General features: G+C 51.6%; 4 protein-coding genes across 4 annotated transcripts; 2 read left to right on the top strand and 2 right to left on the bottom strand.

The window, feature by feature from the left end:
- The first annotated feature begins 617 nt into the window (after positions 1-617).
- BDZ83DRAFT_741578 (aldo/keto reductase) lies at positions 618-2,031 on the top strand. The gene is made up of 3 exons (XM_060513090.1): positions 618-902; positions 976-1,254; positions 1,317-2,031. Exons 1-3 carry the CDS (start codon positions 798-800, stop codon positions 1,905-1,907), a joined length of 975 nt encoding a protein of 324 aa, XP_060364241.1. The 5' UTR covers positions 618-797; the 3' UTR covers positions 1,908-2,031.
- Positions 2,032-2,288: 257 nt separating this feature from the next.
- On the top strand, positions 2,289-4,332 carry BDZ83DRAFT_623826 (sorbitol dehydrogenase). The gene is made up of 4 exons (XM_060508408.1): positions 2,289-3,042; positions 3,153-3,440; positions 3,517-3,985; positions 4,044-4,332. Exons 1-4 carry the CDS (start codon positions 2,768-2,770, stop codon positions 4,248-4,250), a joined length of 1,239 nt encoding a protein of 412 aa, XP_060364242.1. The 5' UTR covers positions 2,289-2,767; the 3' UTR covers positions 4,251-4,332.
- Positions 4,333-5,282: 950 nt separating this feature from the next.
- On the bottom strand, positions 5,283-6,366 carry BDZ83DRAFT_623829 (uncharacterized protein). The gene is made up of 2 exons (XM_060508409.1): positions 5,851-6,366; positions 5,283-5,795 (listed from the first exon to the last, which is right to left on the bottom strand). Exons 1-2 carry the CDS (start codon positions 6,234-6,236, stop codon positions 5,651-5,653), a joined length of 531 nt encoding a protein of 176 aa, XP_060364243.1. The 5' UTR covers positions 6,237-6,366; the 3' UTR covers positions 5,283-5,650.
- Positions 6,367-8,777: 2,411 nt separating this feature from the next.
- Positions 8,778-10,680, bottom strand: BDZ83DRAFT_623834 (uncharacterized protein). The gene is made up of 5 exons (XM_060508410.1): positions 10,294-10,680; positions 10,215-10,240; positions 10,099-10,135; positions 9,576-10,035; positions 8,778-9,513 (listed from the first exon to the last, which is right to left on the bottom strand). The coding sequence occupies exons 1-5, from the start codon at positions 10,466-10,468 to the stop codon at positions 9,009-9,011; spliced, it is 1,203 nt and encodes a 400-aa protein (XP_060364244.1). The 5' UTR covers positions 10,469-10,680; the 3' UTR covers positions 8,778-9,008.
- Positions 10,681-11,250: the final 570 nt, after the last annotated feature.

Genomic DNA, 11,250 nt, shown 5'->3' on the forward strand with positions numbered 1-11,250 from the left:
CCCGAGGTACGGGCTCGACTCCATGAACTGTGGGAGCCTGGACGGGGAAGAAAGAGCCTTACTGGAGTCTCTGGAGAAAGTTGGTGTGTGTGGAACAGGGGAAGGACGGATTCTCAGCGACAGGTCGGGGTTCCGTTGACGCGAGTGCGGTTCAGGATAAGCGTTTGCAGGGACATTGCTGTTTGTGGATATCATCCATGGGGTTTGATCGCTGATGGTATGATTCTCATGCTTTGGCGAGTGAGACGACGTTAGATGAGTCTACGGATAATGCGCTGCGAATCTTGACGGTTAGGATTTACTATTACCGGACAACTTCCGATGCTATCCGTGTACTTCTCTCGAGTCTGTATGCAAAAGCTCATAATTCCCATTTGATCATGAGGTGGACAGAAGAGAAGCTCATCTCCTTGAAGCGGGCTACTAACCCCTCGTGGAACCCAGTCGAACACGAGTCAACCTGGGGGACGCTAAGCGCGGGGATACATGCCCTTTTCTGAATCATTCGTGCTTAAGATTGCCATATTCGGTAAGCTCTACCACCTTGACTCTCAGTCTCAACCCCTCCATGATGATGCTCAGAAGAAGAGCCGGAGGGCGCTGTCCTAATGGAGGCGGGGTTATGTGCGCATTTGAAGTGAGGGCGGGGTCGGACGCAAGAAAAAAAAAGTAGATTCGTGTGATGGAGAATATTAGAACTCAAAGCTCGTCATTCTAGAGCAAACTCATCTCATACATCACGCAACTTCTCTTCCTGTCTCTCTAGCATCTATACCCCCCTTTCCAAAATCTTCAAAATGGGCAAGGACACCATCAGTCTCGCTTCCGGCCGTGAGATGCCCCTCGTGGGCTTCGGTCTGTGGAAGGTTCCCCGCGAGACCTGCGCCGATACGGTCTACAACGTGAGTTTCACCCAAGCGCTCAGCTCTATGCACAAGTAACCATGTTCTCTAACCCGTGAATGTCTTCAATTAGGCTATCAAGACCGGTTACCGCCTCTTCGATGGCGCCTACGACTATCAGAATGAGAAGGAGGCCGGCGAGGGTGTCCGCCGCGCCATCGCCGACGGCCTGGTGAAGCGTGAGGACATCTTCATCACCACCAAGCTGTGGAACAACTACCACCGCAAGGAGCATGCCGTCGCTATGGCGAAGAAGCAGAACGAGACCTGGGGCCTGGGTTACATTGACCTGTTCCTCATTCACTTCCCCGTTGCCCTCAAGTACATCGAGCCCTCCAAGCTCGAGTACCCCGTAAGTTCCTGAACGCCTTCATCGGTCTAACCATAGGTTTGCTGACTCTAAGACGCAAAAAGTGCTGGTGGATGGACTCCGCGCAGACCATCGTCGAGCCCGACAACGTCCCCATCCGCGAGACCTGGGAGTGCATGGAGCAGATCGCAGACGAGGGCATCGCAAAGTCCATCGGCGTTTCCAACTTCCAGGCCCAGTCCCTCTACGACATCCAGTCCTACGCCCGCCACCCCATCTCCGCCCTGCAGATCGAGCACCACCCGTACCTCGTCCAGCCCGACCTCATCTCCATGGCCCAGGAGAACAAGATCGCCGTCACGGCCTACTCCTCCTTTGGCCCCCAGTCCTTCCTCGAGATCTCAAACAAGCGCGCCACCGGCGCCCAGGGTCTCTTCGAGGTCGATGCCATTAAGGCGATCGCGGACAAGTACAATGTCACCCCTGCGCAGGTCCTGCTGCGCTGGGCTACCCAGCGCGGCGTCGCTGTCATTCCCAAGAGCAACAGCCAGCACCGCCTGAAGCAGAACCTCGAGGTCAACGGCTTTGACCTGACGGCCGAGGAGATCGAGTCCATCTCTGACCTTGACCGTGGTCTCCGCTTCAACGACCCTGGTTTCTACCTGCCTCAGCGCCCTCTGCGTATCTTCGCATAAGCGAAGTCTGAGATGAGAGTTGCGGTATGATATGGATCTGGATAAAAGGACCCTTGACGGGATTGATAGTCATAACACCTGCTACGAATTAATGAAAACAATTTTCCAACTATCACGACCTCGTTCATATTTTCTTGCGCTTGGGTCTGATGAGTGACAAGTATTCATTTCAACAACAAAACTGCACTTGCTTGCCATCTTCAACTCTAGGCTCTGATACTGCTGCGACAGCTGCGGCAGCATCCAATTGACCATGCTGTCTTTCGTCTTTCGCCGGACCCGCATCGATGACGGCTCGGAACTCGGCGGCTTCGGGGGTGACAAAAAAAACCGCTTCCCATAGTCCAGACCCAATCATCTAGACGAACTACACACAGCCGGCATGTTCCCCGGCGCAACGATCTAGAACTGCCGGGCGGTGCTTAACATATCCCAATCAGGCAATAAATTGACCAAGGCGCGACAGAAGAGGCATCCTTAGTCGCTCGGCTGGTTCCCCGCATGTTGCCCAGACCCTTAGTTATGTTGAGCTGTTGGAAATTCGGACACTGCTACCGGCGGAGGGGGTATCACACGACGATGGAAAAATTATTATTATTTGACGGGACGGGACGCATGGAGGTTAGTAGGCTAGGAGCGCTTCCTCGACGAATCCTGTCAGATTGGAATGTCCAGCCGTTTCCCCTTTCACGTCACGTTTCTTCCAGCGACTGTTCTTGAACATTTGTTTCTCCCGTGTTGATCCAAACTACATCGTTTTTACCTTGCCGACAGTTGCCCGTCTCTTTGAAAAGCAGTCGTTTCTCCAAGTCACTGGTGTCTCCCTTTCGTAATATTCCCGAACCCCGGCCGCCTTCAAGATGGTCGCTACCACGATATCGCCAGAGGCGCCTGTCAATGGTGTTGCGCCCGCAAAGTCCAATGGCGTCGTCGTCGTGACGGAGTTGAAGCAACACAACCACCACCATGACCATGAACCCGTCGTCAGTGCCGAGCAAGAACCTATCCAGGCCCCGCTACCAAACCCTTCGCTGGTAGTCACAGCCGATCACCAGCTCAAGGCAGAGGAAGCGCCTGTTCTCGCGCCAAAGGCGGGAGAGGCATTGGTCCACGTCAAGGCTACCGGAGTGTGCGGGTAAGTCTTTCTAGTGCGTCGAACGCGCAACCCGCCCTAGTTCGACAGAGCTCAGGTTTACTTTGCGAAGAATTATGAAGGCAAAAGCTGATTTTCGGAACGCTCTGCAGGTCTGACATCCACTTCTGGAAAACGGGCCGCATTGGAACGCTTGTATTCGAGGGAGACTGCATCATCGGCCACGAGGCAGCAGGTGTCGTCATCCGCGTCGGCGAGGGTGTCAAGAACCTCAAAGCGGGCGACCGCGTCGCGATCGAGCCGGGCGTGCCCTGCGGCGAATGCTTCCTCTGCGTTGACGGACGGTACAATCTCTGCGAAGATGTCCAGTTCTCGGGTGTTTACCCATACCACGGCACGATCCAGCGATACAAGTGCCACCCGGCCAAGTGGCTTCACAAGTAAGTCGAGCTTACCCTCGCAGGAAGTCTTAAATGGACATATGAAGGCATGTATCTAACGCCGGACTCGGGATAGGCTCCCCGACAACATCTCCTACGCCGAAGGCGCCCTCCTCGAACCCTTGAGCGTTGGCATGCACGGCATCCGCACCGCAGGCCTCTCCCTCGGCGTCGGCGCTGTCGTATGCGGTGCAGGCCCCATCGGCCTCGTCACTCTCGCCGCGGCTCGGGCCTCCGGCGCTCACCCGCTCGTCATCACCGATATCGAGCCCTCCCGCCTCGCCTTCGCCAAGACGTTGGTTCCGAGCGTCATCACGTACAAGATTGACCCCGCGCTCGGCAACGAGGGCAACGGCAAGGCTATCCGCAAATTATTCGGAGACGACGAGTACAGCGCGCCCAGGACAGTGCTTGAGTGCACGGGTGTCGAGAGCAGTATCTGCACTGCCGCTTTCACTGTTCGCCGCGGTGGTACGGTTATGGTTATTGGTGTTGGAAGAGAAATCATGAATAACTTGCCGTTTATGCACATATCTCTTGCTGAGGTAGGACAACAAGCACACATACCTCACACAGAGCCAGGTACTAACAAAATTCCTCTAGATCAAGCTCGAATTCATAAACAGATACCGCGACACATGGCCCGCGGGCATCGCCTGCCTGAGCAGCGGCATTCTCGATCTCAAGAGCCTCATTTCTCACACTTTCCCTCTCGAGAAGGCTGTCGATGCCCTCACGCTCGCGTCAGACTATAGGAATGGCAGCATCAAGGTTCAGATTGTAGATGAGACTGACTCGCCCATCTTCTGAAGCGGTATGCAGGGAGTTGAAGGTTTCATATCAGGGGGGCATGGGCTAGTCTAGCCAGGTAATGAGAATCGCATCAAGTAGCATACTCAGCGTATATGGCGTTATGGTTTATCGATTATATATACAAGCAATCTTCTCACAGATCTATCTATGACGTTTCAGCTTTAATCTACGTTCAATGATCAAGTTCTACCCTCATAAGACTGGAGACCTCAGGGTTTGGGCTCAAATGGGCAGAGCTTCTTGCAGCTCCATAATACCCTGGCACGTTTTCTATTGAACTGCCTTAGACTGTGAATCGCTACCAGGAGTAGCTTGGTGTTCCTCACCTACTAATGCTATTTGGCGGGCTCACTGACCAGGCCTGTCCTCATGGATAACATAGACGTCTGACCCGTTGTATATTGCAACCGCCAGAACCTCCCGGTGACGATAGTCAGCCCACCCTTCGGTCCATACCATCGCATACATTGAGGGGTGTGGGTCTTCAAATTGGTCAATGATCTGGCACTTCCAGGGCCTATCTGATTGTTCCAAGTGAATTTCTTGCGACATCATAGTGTGAATAATCGCCGCGTCAAGTTGTCTGAGAACTGGAAGGAAGTGGGGAGAAGCCTCAGGCGTTGGAGATTCCATCCACAGATCTTCAAAGTGCTCCAGATATCTCTGCTCTGCCCGTCTTCTGCGACTGTCCGGGAACCGTGAGACTGGAGGCGGGTACCAGTAAAGGATGAACTCGCACATCTTGGTGCCGTAGCGGATCTTATAAACCATGTCCATTCTCTTCCTTTCCGGGTTTGACGGCCAGTGTTTGTTAAGTGCCATATATGGTGCTGCGCTATCCGGCCATGTTGACAAGCCAAATGTCACTGACTCTATGATTGGGGCTTGCTGAGACTCATCTTGGGTAGGAGGGGCCTGATTTTCTTCATAGGCAGGAGGTGGATCGTCAGGCTGGTGGTGTTGAGGAGGAGGACAAACGGTGTCATCATTCTCTTGGCCTAAGCCAGGATAATTGGGTAGCCGTGCGCTCATTATTCCTGTTAGGTTAGAAGTGATTGACGCTCTTTCTCAGGGCCAATGTGAGTGTGGTCATGAATTAAGTCTTTATACTTGGTTTGTTTCATACTTCAGCAACTTGGTGCTGGTGAATCGAGGCAATCGTGGATCATTCAGTGCCAGTGCATAACATCACTTGCTAAGGACTTCGCCTAGTTTCCATTCACGACATGTGAATATCTCAGACAATCAAGAGTATTCTATGGTCGGATCGAATGAAGGATGGTTCCGTATTGGCTTGCGAGATTCAAGCTACTTTAAGTAGGCCTTGAGTGCAACGAAAATAGGCCCAACATATCAGATGATAGAGGGGCCGTTCGGCGGAGATGAGAAGAACATCATCAGACAGTACATGAATCCCCTAATTGGCCAGCGAGTACAATCCAATTTCCAGCGGACGTGGCATTAGTTATCAGCCTGGTCGCCAGATCAACCCGGATGATATCATTCCCGGTAAAGGCAACTGGTGTTCCCACCGTTACCGTTCTTGAAGCAATGTTAGCACTCTATTACCTCCTTTGAGCAAAAGCTTCAGACCCACGAATTATAGCCAGTTGTCACAGCGGTGTACTGCCAGTTGTACGCAATCTGGTCGCATGTATGTAGGATAAAGTTGGGCGTCTGCGTCACGTTGGCTGTCGTGGCGTTGCCAGGTGCTGTCAGGGCGGCCCAGAGTCCATCGATTCCAATGGTTGGAGGACCGAATGCGTCGTCGTAGCTCGTGAGATTTTGAGAAACGATAGTCGCCAGCTCCGCCTTGCTAGAAACGCCAGGGGTTGAGAAGACGCTGAGCCATCGTCTTGTGATATCCCATGCTTCATCTTCGCAGAGACACAGTGCTATCTCTCTTCTAGAAGATAGAAATGACCCACTGGTCACTGCTATCAGAGCAGTGAGCAAAGTTGACGCTGAAGCAAGAAGACGCATTATGAAATTGATGGATGCCGATACTACAAGCACGGGTGGTGCCGTTGTTGTTCTCTCGAGGAGACCCGTCCTCTTAAATTTCCAACACCTTCCTTTCCACGTGGCACAGATTGTAGACTGATTGTCAGAACAGACATGAAACCATCAAAACAATACCGCAGGAATGCTCAAACTCGGTAGCTTTCGGCTGGTCCCGCGAGGTTATCAGTCGATACTGATTGAGAGGAATGTGGCGGTTGAACTTGCCTGCATCCGGAGGTCTTCGAGGCGCCACAACAGCAGAGACCAAGCAAATCAAACTTGACTGACAGCCATCTTGCGTTTGCGGTTATCTCAAGCGTATCTTGGCCAACAAGGTGGCATGCAGTGAAAATTTGAGAAAACGCACCTAGAAACGTTCACTTGAAAAGGATAAAGTAGGTAGCAATCATGCCATCTGTTTGGCTCAAGCACGAGTGAGACATGTTCTGGCGTCTTGTATGATTCTGGGAGCTTCTATTTAATCTTCAGCCGCACGACAAGACATATCAGCGAATCATCATGTGGAGATCACCGCTCAAGAGACTGGAGACAACAGCGCTATTTCTATGAAGTATGAGTATATGTAGTGTCTACATGCAGAAGTACGTTTGGTGGTTGGATATCCCAATAACAGATCACTTCCGTAAAATGGAACGCAGGTTGGCATTCATGTTGGCAGGATATTGCTTGAAGTTGATCGTTGACCTTGATGCAAGCTTATGTACCGTGAAGCATCAGCACAGCATGGATGCCTGCTCTAATACTGTTAGAGTCATCTGTTTTACCAGCCCCGTTTATCATAAACCACCGATCTATGTTTGCTAAAATATGGCAACTTGGAAAATGCAGAAATTCTCTATCTCATTCGCGGGGAGGTAATTAGAGATCCATCAGTCAACGCGACCCCAAGCCCTTGAGTTCTACCAGTGCTGCCAGTGCTAGATCTCAAATCTGTGGGGATAGACTTTACAGTTGAAAATCGATGAATAAAGCCCATGTATCCCAGATCACCTAACCAAAGCTTCGGTTCAATGCCCTTGGGACGCTGATCAAGCCAAGCAAAGATCAACCAAAGCCTATTCGCTTCGCTTCCTGATCTGCCCCAAGTCCTTTGCTTCTGGACATCGCAAATGCAAAAGCCATTCAGCGGTCAAGTTCGAAGTCTCTGCACCGATCCCCAGAAATCCGTAGGAAGGGAACAGAGGGAAAGATCAGCGGTCTTGGCCTGCATCCCAACCTTGCCAGTTGTACGGAAAATGGAGACTATCGATCCCCAACTGCAGCTATGAATCTCGGCAACTGCACACCGGGGCGGACTACGCATGCTGTTGTCTCTTTGGCTGGGTGCTTGTGAGGCCCAATAGGCTTCCGGACGTTTGGTCGTGTTAGTACTGGCAGGTTTCAGCAGTTCATGCAACATTGCAACCGCGAGATGCGGGCGCCCGAAGCATCGCGGCCAACCTGTCAAGTTTCCGTACGGAATAGTTCGTCTGAACAAGGTTAAGATTAACCTGGTCTCCGTCGACCCCGTCGTAGTATCCCTTCTTTCTCCAAGGCCCAATGACACCCAGCGTCTGCCCACGTCGGCGCCCGCCCACCTGGGCAGCAGAAAATGGCTGGACAGTTCGAAGAACATTCGGCAGGCAGGGGAGCTCCATTTCCCACAATCCCAGGATCTAGGTTCTCTGCACCGCTAGTCGTGTCAGACCACAGCGGGGCCGGCTCTTCTAGCGTCGGGGTCCTGGGCCTCGTTGCGGGCTGTCATTGCCTGTCAAAATTGGCTAATTCCTTGGGCCGACGCTTAACAAGGACCCTTTGCCCATGTCCATGTCAATCACTGCCAGAAGGAGTCTCACTTGCGGAATCTCCATCGCCTCATTTTCTCTGAGTTGGGCGGGATGGGGCCGAAAGCGCGTCTTTCTTGACGAGAAGAAAATCGCTCCATTGTGGGAAGGTGAATAGCAAGAGACTACGATTCAGGTGAAGACTTGGTAGTCTCTCCCAGGACGCCCCGAATCTCAGACAGTCGGGCAGTCTGGTTTTATCACGTCTTCTCTCTAGTGTTATTCAAACCTTCGTTGGAAACCCTTCTGCCGGGACTATGTAGCTCCTAGCCATGCCGGCGGGCTGAGTGCTACCCAAATATACTTTGTAAGTTTTCATAAAATCGCTGACTGCACATAAGGGGATCGCAAAGGATGGAGACAACGCGTAGACCCTGCACCAATCTCTCCACTAAGCGTTCGCAGGCACCGACGCCAAGCCCGCATCATGTAGTTGAGTTTCGACCTAATAAGAAAACCCAGGATGCGCAAGGGCACAACCACTGAGAAACCGAGAATTAGAGTTGTACTTGGGAGGGAATGGAGTCGGGCTCCGTACTTCTTTGGCAAGGGAGAACGAACTCATATCATGCACTCACGCACTCTGATTCAGTCAGGTTCTTGCGGAGTAGACCGCCGAGAGATTCAGGTCCACTGATAGGCAAGATCACACGATCATCGCTGGCGTCTTGAATCTCAGCAGATCAACAGTAAACCAAAGTGACATTATAGAAGGGTATCCAAGGTATTTAGTATAAACGTGCAAAAAATGGCAGCAAACTAAAGCCGTGCATGGTGCGGACTAGGTAATGGTTCCTTGCTCGCACCCGGCAGATCCAAAAAGTGGTATTATTGAAACCCTGGCGGGATGTCCCGCGATCCACAACGCCCAAGAACACCGATTAAAATTTCAAGCATCTCCTGCAGCTCAGAAAGCTGTCCCCTTCGTTGGTTTGTCGATCGTTTTGAACTCGCTCGAGTGTCGAGATTCCAAGTCGTTTACGCTGGTGTTGGATTCGTACTGGACGTTGACGTTTGTTGTTCTGACGATTCCGTTGTATGTCATGATTTCCTCTTCAGAACCCGATGGGGAAACACTGCGAATTTCCGTGCAGTGTGCTCTTGAGCGCATTTCTTTGAGTGTAATATCGTTGCTCTCTTGTACTCCCGTTGGGTTTCGTAATGAACCGGTCGCGTATTTTCCGTAGTATCCTTTCCCGGTCGTCTTCTTGGTCGTGCCCCCGAACAACTTAGGCATCCATCGGCGGAATAGAGGGCGCAATGCAGGGATGCAGGCACAGAAAATAGCTAGATTAACCTCAACAGTAGAGCTCACAAGGCCAATGTTGTGAAAGTGATCGGTCCCTGGAGGTGATGGGACAAAGAATAGCTTGTAGATCTGGATGACTCGGATGACAGCAACAACCGTAACTCTATTAATCCGAACTCAATTAGCTTTAACCCAGGCTTATTATTACTTGAAATTGTCACTTACACAAGACCCATAAGGAAAACCCCAATGACTGCCATTTTGGCCGCCATTGGCATTTTGAGCCCGAGAAATATCCAAAAGGGCAAGGCGAGCACTAGAAGGTCCGAGACGATCGTGATGCAAGATGCAATGACGTGAAACGAGTTGTCGACGCATTTTGTGCCTGGCTGGCCTCGCAGAGAGAAGTCCCAGTTGGCCTCCATCGGTAGGCATTGGAATAAGGCGGTAAAGAATACGGCGACTGCGTGGCATGCGTTGAAGATGTTGAGTCCGATAATAGCGGTTCGAACGCCTCGCTTTTGGCCACCTAGTCGGAGTAGAAACACCAATACCGATGCTTTGACCAAAGCGAGGACTGGATTGTAGGCCATCTGTACCAAAAAGTTCCACCACAGTCCGGCCTTGTTGTCGAAATCCTCGGGGACATTTACAGCTCTCCATCCGAAATAATTCAGTTTGACAACTGAGTTCAGAAAATGTCAGCTTACTGGCTAGGCCATCATTCCTTAACCCTAGTTCCACTTACACATGAATAGAGGAGGTGTCATTAAGACTGCAAATAGCTGTTCAACCATTAGCTACATCCTCAACCCAAAATCCCCTCCCTGTACCACACGGAGAACTATAGGGTGAGGCTCATACCAAGGCTAGGCCACATAGCCAGTCATCTATTGGTCTGTTGTAAGTTTCAAGCAATAACGCAGTCGTGCTGACATCGTACCTAGTCCCCATTGACGCGTGCTTATCCGGCCATACGCCCGTAGGCCAAACGTGCAAACCGATAGAGCTGGAAAGAAGAAGATGATGATGATTGCAGTCTCCTGGAGTGGAGGTGTGGGTATCGTTAAAACATCGGGATGTGGCGGCGCGCCTCGAGGTAGTAGATGAAATGGCATCTCGGCCAGATCTGTGACGGGATCGGCTTCGGAAAGGTCGATTAGTTGCAAGAACACGCAAAAGACTCGGGCTGAAGGTTTGCGGCAGTCGGGACGGAGCGACTGGGACTAAGATCACCAGTGAAAGAGGAGGTCCGGAGAAGACGGGAGGCAACAGGTCCCATCGCAGCCTTATGGGAATCGGGAAATCTTTTAATATTCTATACTGAAATGTTTTTGCTGCCCAAGACTTTCTCGTTTCGTGCGGATTAATAGCACCAAGACCAAATACGACCTTCCTCAATATTAGCCAACCAGCAGCAAATGGCAGATCTCGACACACGAAGGAGCTGAGCAAGTCAAAGTTTTCGGCTGACCCGCGGAAGGATCCCCTCTTCGGTCTCTCCCTTCATCATCTCTGATCAAGAGGGATCGCCCTTCCATTCCCCATACTCGCTTGTTATGCAGAGCGCCTCACTTCCCCGGACCAATGAAGTTTGCCAGCACATTCCAAGACACGCTTTGTCTGGAGGGATCCGAAATCTGCAGTGGGCAGGGTTCAGAAAGTTACTCAGAGTGGTTTGAGATGAAGAGAGGGCAGACAAAAGAGCCAAGTTCGACCAACCAGTTCCCAACCTGAACCAACAGAGTTTACAGGCAGCAGAGAGTCAGTGACTAGAAATGCGTACGTCTACGGTTGGGGTGTGTATCTCTGCAAAGAACAGGAAAAGGGATCCTAGCTGCGCCGAGCCTGACTAGCAGCCGTGGCGTTCCGTTGAAGAAGGCAGACGGGCGGCGCAGAA

This window comes from Colletotrichum acutatum (genome assembly GCF_030867785.1).
Source record: "Colletotrichum acutatum strain CBS 112980 chromosome Unknown BDZ83scaffold_55, whole genome shotgun sequence".
Classification (NCBI taxonomy): domain Eukaryota; kingdom Fungi; phylum Ascomycota; class Sordariomycetes; order Glomerellales; family Glomerellaceae; genus Colletotrichum; species Colletotrichum acutatum.